The sequence below is a fragment of the Parasteatoda tepidariorum genome, chromosome 2 (assembly GCF_043381705.1).
Source record: "Parasteatoda tepidariorum isolate YZ-2023 chromosome 2, CAS_Ptep_4.0, whole genome shotgun sequence".
NCBI lineage: Eukaryota > Metazoa > Arthropoda > Arachnida > Araneae > Theridiidae > Parasteatoda > Parasteatoda tepidariorum.
This window is the reverse complement of record NC_092205.1, coordinates 22,767,638-22,777,294: the sequence shown is the minus strand read 5'-3', so window position 1 is coordinate 22,777,294 and position 9,657 is coordinate 22,767,638. Positions and strand designations below refer to the sequence as shown.

General features: G+C 27.5%; 1 protein-coding gene across 1 annotated transcript in view; it reads right to left on the bottom strand.

The window, feature by feature from the left end:
- Positions 1–9,657, bottom strand: part of LOC107438097 (WD repeat domain phosphoinositide-interacting protein 3) — a 23,304-nt gene that overhangs the window by 7,253 nt on the left and 6,394 nt on the right. The window contains exons 5-9 of the mRNA XM_043048729.2: positions 8,821–8,915; positions 8,524–8,714; positions 7,252–7,337; positions 4,666–4,767; positions 1,226–1,347 (exon numbers count right to left, since the gene is read on the bottom strand). Of these exons, the coding sequence (XP_042904663.1) occupies positions 1,226–1,347; positions 4,666–4,767; positions 7,252–7,337; positions 8,524–8,714; positions 8,821–8,915 (596 nt within the window). The remainder of the gene's footprint in view (positions 1–1,225; positions 1,348–4,665; positions 4,768–7,251; positions 7,338–8,523; positions 8,715–8,820; positions 8,916–9,657) is intronic.

The window sequence follows — 9,657 nt, the reverse complement described above, 5'->3', positions numbered from 1 at the left end:
TATATATATATAAACTATGAAAGCAAATTTTTTAAGGAAAAAGCAGACAAAAAAAGATCTGACCCTTTATTATGAAGAAAAAATCAAAACACAAACATTACAAAGAGAAAAATATTACAAATTTATTAGAAACTTATGTCTTTACTAAATTAGAGAGCTTAAAGTAAAATTATTCCAAAACTTTTAATTAAAATATTTGATTTAATTAAAATTGAAATATTAATATTGAATTAAAATATTGAAAATGCTGAATAGAACAATGTGAAAAGCACGCTTTTGCATAATACGCGTCAAAAATCGAGATGGTAACAAAAAAAAAATCTCATTTTTGAAAAGGGAAAATTAAGCACCTTTTAAGAATACTCGATGAAAAAAGTACCTTTAAGGACTTTTAAATAACGATAATCGAAAATAAGCACCTTTAAGCACTTTTTAAAAATGCTACGCATCACTTATCATCTAACATGTTGAAGTTAGGAAGGAGTTAATCATGAATAGACGTCAAAGCAGGGTAACTCAAATTCGAACGTAGTAATAAAATCACATTCAAAATATCAGAATTTGAAAAATCATGAGAAAAGACTCGACTGTCGAAAAAACTATTAAAAAAAACATTGTGACATTAAAATTGATTGAATCGTAATGGATTGAACATGTCAGAAAGAATAACTGGTTATCCAAATTCGCACACCGTCATAACATCATATTAAAAACACCGGAAATTGAAAAATTACGTCTAAGGAATTAAAAAAAATTATTAATAACTTTAGAAAAAACTAGCGTCAAACCATGTGATATTACGTTGGATCCTTAACTGAACGCGTCAAAAAATGATATTTCAAAATCGAAATTCAAATGTCATAATAACATCATATTGAAAATAAAAAAGCCGTATTAAAGGAGTGAAAAAAATAAATAACTGCTGATAAACTATCAACTAATGACGTTAAATTATGATGGATGACGTAAAATTATGATTTTGCATTCTACATTCATATTTGTAGAAGTGTGATATTCTGAACAAATAAAAAAATCAGAAATATCAGGACAAAATATTTTTTATGAGGAATATCAGGACAACTACAAACCCTGCGCTTTAATTGATTAGTAAATTCAATATATTAAAATTAAATTACATTGAAACAAGTCTTACCATAATTATTGAGGGATAATGTGAAGACTAACAATATATATGATTAGAAAATGAAGTTACAAATGAACTCACCAATAACTGAATTAGGTTCTGTGCCAAAAGCACATATACAATGTGACCCACCAGGCACTTGAAAACGGGAGAAGCTCCAAACAGAACTAAAATATTTAGGTAAGAAGGTTGCAGATGCTAAACTGAAAATTAAAAAGAGTACAATTTTAAAGATTTAAATAATCAAAAAAAAAATTTACACTGAAAAAGTGTTTGGTTGTTAATATCTAACATGAGCTACACTAATCGGTTATTAGCGATGTTCTGGGATTCATCCTTAATAATTCCAAGATACTACACCAAAATTTAGATCAAAAGGCCAGATGGTAATAAACCAAGAACTACAAATCACACTTCCTAACAGCATAAGAGCTTTTACGGCTCTAAAATCATCTGAGGTATTATATTTGAGTGGAATCTGAACAACTAAGGCAGGACTAGTATAAGTGCAGTCCGAAGAAACATTAATCTTTTAACATCATAGGGTATAAAATCTCGGGCCCAAGGTCACGGTAGGCAAACTTGAAAAGTGCAAAACTGGTTGAAAATTATCTAATAAACTGAATAATGCAGAAATAGTAATATGAAGTTATAATTTTAAAACACAAAATTAGGAATGTTTTAGATATACCAATAAAAAGAATAAAAACTATAGTTTTTACCATACCATTAATAATTATGATACGTATGAAATAAAGTTAAAATTTTTTGAAAACATAAATTAAGTTCAATAGTAGTTATAAAATTTAAAAAAAAACCTATTAAAATTATAATCAAGAATGAATTATTCAGCTATTAATAACAAGAGTAAACTGTTAATGGGAGCTTAAAGACCTAGGAACAGAGTCTTTTTCAAGCCTATATCTGCATGGCTTTCAATTTTTTAATTGCATTAGCAATAAAAATACAAAATGATTACAATTTTAAAAAATTCCATGAAATACTTTAACTATTTAATAATGAAACATTTCCTAATTCATCATGTATTCACATTTTTTGTTTTAATAGTATTAACACAAACACCTTAAAATATCACTAATTTTCAAACTATAGAACTATTCTAACATTCTATCTAAACATTTGCTAACCAAGAAATATAACATTTCTTTACACGATGCCAACAACAGATATCTAACAGTTTGTATTCAATTAATTTTAAAAAACATTAATTTTCTGTTTATTACAAAGTAAAGATAAATAAATACATAACATAAGATTAAACAAAACTACAGATTCAAATACATTAGATCAGTGGTTCCCAACCTTTTATGGAGCATCGCCCCCCTCTTGGGGTTGACAGACACATATCGCCCCTTTCTCTTTTTGTTCAAAAACTATTCATTGTTGTTTGTGAGCAACCAAACACTGAAAATATGCTAAGTTATATTTGATTTTAATTTAAATTATAATGCAAATAAGGAGGCAATTTTATCCTGCCATTTTTATTAATGAAAAAAAATTGTGCATCTTTCTTTTCAAAAAGAAATGATATTTAAAACAGAATAATCAATACAAAAGTACATTTTTTAAATTAATATTTTAATGCAATTTTTTTAAAGTCATATTTTAATCCATAAGCTTTACCCAAGCTAACTCGTAATCAAATTTTTTAAAGACGACTTTAGCCTCACAGTCATACTTCAAATCTAATCTAAAAACTCAGTCTGCAAGGAGGAAGTGAGCTTATCCACAACTTCAAAATTGAAAGGATCGAAAATCCAATTCGGAATTTCTAATTTCATCAAATCTCTAAATCTTGATTCCATATCAGTTTTTAACTGATCAAGGTGATCAGTAAAAATTAATATTTTATTTTCGAGAATCCCGATAACTGCCATTGAACAGTTTTCAAGAGTTGGAAATTGCATTAGCTCTTTGCGACCAATGTTTGACTTGTAGACATCAAACTTGGCGATAAATAAAGATATGCTTCCCTTAGCCTTGATAATGTTCAGTTTATTTCCTTGAAGTTTTACAATGATTTCTTTCATTTTTTCAAAATATCCGTGAAGTACACAGTTTCCAACTTGAGTTGCTTCAAACTCTCACTTAAAACAGGATCAGTGGTGTCGAGAAACTCAGTAACCGAGTCAAACAATTCGAAGAAACAGTGCAAACAGTTTCTTTTTGAACGCCATCTCACAGCTGTATGTAGGAGCAAGCATTCGAAATCTTCATCATTTCCATGGCAAAGTTCTTGGAATAAACAGGTCATTGAGAGAATTAGCTTTGATTTTATTGATGCCAGAAATGACGAATTGTAAAGTGTCATGCAGAGCACCACTCAACATTTTTGCAGCCAAATGTTGACGATGAATGACACAATGAATGGTGATGACCTCCGATACTTCTTTTTTAAGATGAGCCAGAAACCCAGTACGACGACCAGACATGGCAGGAGCACCATCTGTTACCTTAAGCCAGGGTTTCTTAACCTGTGGTTCATGAACCCCTAAGGGGTCCATGAGTTACATTTTGGGGGTCCACTGACTACTCCTAATTTTTAAAACGTTTGGAAGCCTACCCATTGTTTGTAAAGCGAGCTATGGAAGCTTTAATTTCGTTTGCTACAGTGTACCTTTGCGAAGCGGGATTTTCCACATTTGTGACAATAAAAACATAACATCCAAATCGATTGAATTATGAACATGATATGCACGTTGCTTTGTCGAAAACCATCCCCCAATTCAATTTATTAATTAAGGAAAAGCAGTAGCAACCTTCACATTAAGAATTTTAATTTTAAAAATTTTGTATACTATTAAAATAATAAAATTAAATGTTTTCTAATAATTGATGTTTTTTGCAATTATTTTTTTTCTCAGAGGGGTGGTCCGTGACTTCTTAAAATTTTTTAAAAGGGGTCCATTATATCAAAAAGGTTAAGAAACACTGCCTTAAGCACTTACATTTGTAAGGGGAATTTCTTTTTAATCAAAATAATCTTTGACCAATTTAAAAATCGACGATCCTTTTGTATGAGTGATCAAGTTCTTGTAAACATTTCCTCGCTAATCTCCTTACTCTCATTTATGAATCTCACGTAAGTTAATACAATAGCTTTGCATGTTTTCTATCACAGTTGATTCATCAATCTGCAACGCAAATTTACCTTCTTTTGAAAATTTGATGAGTTTTGATTCAACGTCTGCGGCCCTCTCATCAATACACCTGGAAACAGTATTATTGCTCAGGGGAGTATTAGTAGGGTTTCATATACGTTTTCAATTTCGATCTCAAATAGCTTTTGTTATCAACATTATTAGCAATTTTTATCTTTTGAATACTCGTCGTCCCCCTATGGATTATCGCCCCCAGGTTGGGAACCACTGCATTAGATCAATCTATGCAAATTGTATGATATTTGTGCAATATTTTGTTACATAATTTATAATAATTTCTAATACATATAGGTTAGAACTTAGCAAATTCGTCATTTATTTCAAAAGGGAATATAATACCTGGATTGTTTATTTCTTTTACTGTCCTCCACTGCAAAAATATGAACTGTACCATGATCACTGGACACACAAATAAGAGAAGAATCAAAATTAAAATTGATGCTGAAAGAATAAAGTAGAAATTAAAACATATTTTATCTATAAATGTAAAAATTGTCACTGATTATATAAAATAATCAATAAATACATATAACAATACTTTTTTAAACAAAAGAAAATTTCAGATGTTCTACAATGCAAAAATTACTGCATTTTTTTGCATTTCAAAAAAAACTAAGCATGCATTTTTTTTAAATAACCATTTTTTATATAGCTATTTTTACTCTGATTGCACCACAAGACCAAAAATGTATATTGAAGTTCAGAGGTTATAATATTTAAAATTATCCAACTTATCGCTAACTTCTTTGATATCCTTTTTACATGTAATAAATAAAAAGAAAATAGGCCATGCGTGTGTCATATTTAAGTTTTGGATCTTGCTTTGAAAAGGCAAAATGCCTGGAAAGGCAAAAGAATTGAAAATAAACATTAAGCAAGGTAGAAATTATACAAATTAGTACGACTCAAAACCTGATTTTAAATTTTTCAATACAAAAAATTTATGTAATTTTCTTTTTTTAAATCATTTATTTTATATAATTTACAGTAACCTGAAATGTTGACTGAAATGACATCAGAGGTGTCAGAAATGTTTTAAAAAGTTTAACATTAATCTAATGTGAAAAAGAAACTTAAACAAAATGTGTTTTGTATTATCATCGATCAAAATCTAAAGAAATAATGCTAATTCAATGCAATTTTTAAAGTAGATTGTTAATATTAATTTAAAGCTAAATGATTTTTTTTTCCTAAAGGATGCTCTACTTTTTCTTACTTTGAAATATTTCTTCTGCTTTTTTACAGTTATTTATTTCAAATTTAATGCATAATTTTTTTTGTTTATAATCCAAAATATTAAACTGATAAACGAAGAATTGAAAAGTGGAAAACCTATGAAGGATAAATTAAAGTTCGAAAAAGGAAGATTCAAAAAAAAATTTTAGATGAAAAGAAAATATTTTTATTTTCGAGCCACAGTTTATGATAAGAATATAAACATTGCTATACATAATATCAACTATTTATGAAAATCTTCATTAAAAACAAAATGCACAATATAGTAATTTAATATTGATTCAGTATTGCAATATCCCTAATTTGTAATAAGTAATAATTAAATTGTAAACCATATGGAAGTTCAATATGACTAAGCAATTTTCAGAATAGTATAAAATATTCATAATAATTCCATATCTAATAGTAAAACATACATGATATACAATATTTATAAAATGCTATAATATTATATATACTAAAATATTAATAATAAACACAATATTAATAAATTAATAGTAAAATGTACATGAGTAGCCTTTTTGATGCAAATAAATAGGATAGACAATCTTTTAATTGGCATTTGTTATAATTAGTTGGGGGCAAGTGGTGACTGTTAATTTTGCCCCAACCAGTCTATCCAAATTCAGATGACAAAAAGTGAAATTACTGAATAGACCCATTATTAAAAGTCAAACAAAAGAAATAATGCTGGAAAACTTCAAAGCGGTGGCAATTTTTATCCATAATTTCAAGAATAATTTTTCCTAAGTTTTTATGATGGACAAACAGTAATAAGTAGTTTGAAAGTTAAAATAAAACTTAATAATTTTATTTTAAAATGCATTCAGAATTTAGAGTAGAAAGAAAAGATACATTAATTTATACCACATACAGTGTTCTCCATAAGTGATTTTATAAGGGCAGCTCTTTCATTTTGCCTTTCGATCTTTATGAAAGTGCCTTCTTTGCATCTTTTTGCAAAAATAAGCCGCATTCCCTTAAAAACCTTATTCCTATTCCATTTTAAAAAATATATAACTCACTGCTTAAATAATTACTCATGTAAAATTATATCTGTTTATAGGTTTCATTCTGATAACTTTTACAAATATTTACTTTGTTTGGATTGTTCTTAACTAATGAAAATTTTTAAAAGTTATCTTGTTTTCAGGGGTAAGGGTACATTAATGAATAAATGATTTTATAAAAATACTTTTTAAATAAGCACCTTTTTTAAAAAATGCACCTTTAAATGTTCATTTTTTTTTTAATAATTTTCAGTTTAAATTCTAAAAAAAAAAAAAAAAATCATCAATGGNAACGCTTTTAAGTTGTTTACCAACCATTTGAGTTAGTTTACCTTTTTCTTTTCTTTTTTTTTTGAAAAAAAAAATGTTTAGAGATTGCTTTTTAGATTAGATTGTTTAGAGATTGTTTGTCCTTTACTTTTTATAAACCACAATTTTTCTCTTGTTTTAATAATGCGTGATAATTATTTCTTGAAATATATACATAAAATAGTATAGGAAGGAAATCTAAAAACTATTAAGGATCACAATCAGTTATTATATAATATTACACAATTTGATAATTTTTTCGGTGTTAAGTGATGCCCTTTCAATTTTCAAAGTGCCGTACCCTTTTTTTATTCATAGGGATAACTCTGTCATATATAAATATAAAAATTAAATTAAAGTAATAGCTCACCAATAAATATTAGCTTGGTTGGCACCTCTTCTTAATTCAGTTACAAGCATTCCAGAGGTAGTATCAAATATTCTAATTAAAGTACCCTAATAAAATAATGACATTTAAAGTGATAAAAATATCAAAGTTTTCAAAATGAACCGAAAAAATTAGTAGGGAATTAAATCTAACTGGGGTTATATTTAAATAAACTTTTCTATTAACTAAGTAAAAACACAGACTTATAGTAATTTTGACAGAAATATAAAAGTTTTTCACTTTTAAGGGTAAATATAGAGAAACAAGTTTTTCAAAAAATCCTGTATACTCTGTTTTGTAGGTTTTTGTTCACTTATACAAACTAATGTATTTAATTATTTCTTTTGATTATAAATTAATAAATCTTTTTAACTTTCATGGTAGTTATTTGTATTTTTTATGAAAGTAAAGGATTTATAAATTTTTTAATATTCTGTGAAATATAAAAAGAAATTTAAACATAAAACAAAATGCATGTTATGTTTAAATACAAAATGAGTAGTACAGGGTGCTTAGCCAAATCTTTCAGCAAAAAATAAGCACCTTTTCAGTGCTTAAGCACTTAAAAAATATTTTTAAGCACTATATACATTAACAAAATGAAAAATAATTTTCAAAGACTTTACATGATCACGATAAAATAACTAGTTTCTGACAAATAACGCTTTTCTTGATTATATTAGCCACCATCATAAGATAGAGAGATTTTTCAGTTCGATTTCAGAGGATGAAAATTGAATCCTGGAATCATGAATATTTTGCAAAAAGCAGCAGACATGCACATGAGAGGGCAAGAATCTCACTGAACCCAGCTCAGTATACGCACATGCGGACTCGCAAGTATTTAATCAGACATATAAAATGATTTACACTTTCATACACTACAAACTGACGGTACGCCGAAAAGCATTGTGAAAATGTTGAAAGGAACAATGTGAATACCACGCTTTTGCATAATATGTGGCAAAAATTGACACGGTAAAGGAAAAAAAAAATCTCATTTTTGAAAAGGGAAATTTAAGCACTTTTTAAAAATACCCAATAAAAAAGGCACCTTTAAGAGCTTTAAAAAACGAAAATCAAAAATAAACACTTTTCAAAAACGCTGCACACCTTGATAACAGGATTTTCATTTAAGGAAAAAAAAAACCATCTAAACTGAAATGTGAATTACTTATAACATAAACAATTTTTTTTTGTTCCCTTTCAAGTTTACGCTAACTAAGATCACCAGTACACATAGTAAATAATTACTTTTTCTGATGCAGTAGCTATTCTTGTTCCAACTAAATTCAGTGCAATGCAACTGAGTGAAGCTTCATGAGCGGGTATATCTAAGGGTGGTTTCTCTGTATTGGCCAAATCAACTATGTGGACATGGCCAGTTTTACACCCAGGAAATGCTAGAAGTGAATTGTTGCTGTTCGGACAAAGCACACACAAACCTGAAATATCAGTTCATATATTAAATCTATAAGGATTGTTTTCTACCATTGGTGATAGAAATCAGTGAAATATTATGTACTACAGGAAATAATATCTTTAACAAACCTTTAGGATTCAGACAAGTTTCAAAAATATGAAGTAACTGAGCATTTTGAGTGAAAGTATACACTTTGATCATTGTTTCCAGAACAACCACAATTCTAAAACATTTTTTTTAAAAAAACACAATAAATAGCTGATCATTTAATTTTAAAACATTAGAAATCAATAAAATGTCAACAAATTTAAAAAGAGAATTACCATAGTCACATCATTACATATATAGTTAGAAAAAACATCTTAACAGAATATAGAGTATGCACAAAACAACTCAAAAAATTTGGTATACTCATAATAGAAAATAATTTTCATCTTTATGGTTTTCTTTTAACTCTGTAGTGTCTTAATTTAAAATGCTTACATTAAACCTATTAAGCAACCTAAATAACTTAGTTCTGAAATGAAGGAACAGCTGTATAAAATTATATTTTTAATGTTAAGCTTAGAGCCTTCTTAGTCATATATTCCCTTTTTAATATGTATAACACAGGTATAGGAGATTCTTAAATATATATAGAAACATAAACATTTCAAATCGGGATATTTCAACTTGGATACCCTGTATATAAACTAAAAATACATAAGTATAAACAAATAAATAATGTAAAATTAATAAAATTTTGAAAATGATGGTAAAAAGTCTTTTAGTTAAAAAAAATATATATATATATTTACAAATGCATTTTTGTCTCAAGCAAGCATAATTTTTTTCATAACAGAGTAAAACATGTTATACAAATTCTTAAAGATCAATTTTCAAAAGTTGGAAGCCCAAATACAAAAGTATACTAAAAACTTTGATTAGATCACTTTTGAATAATTTATATTGAAGTGCCCTTTTTT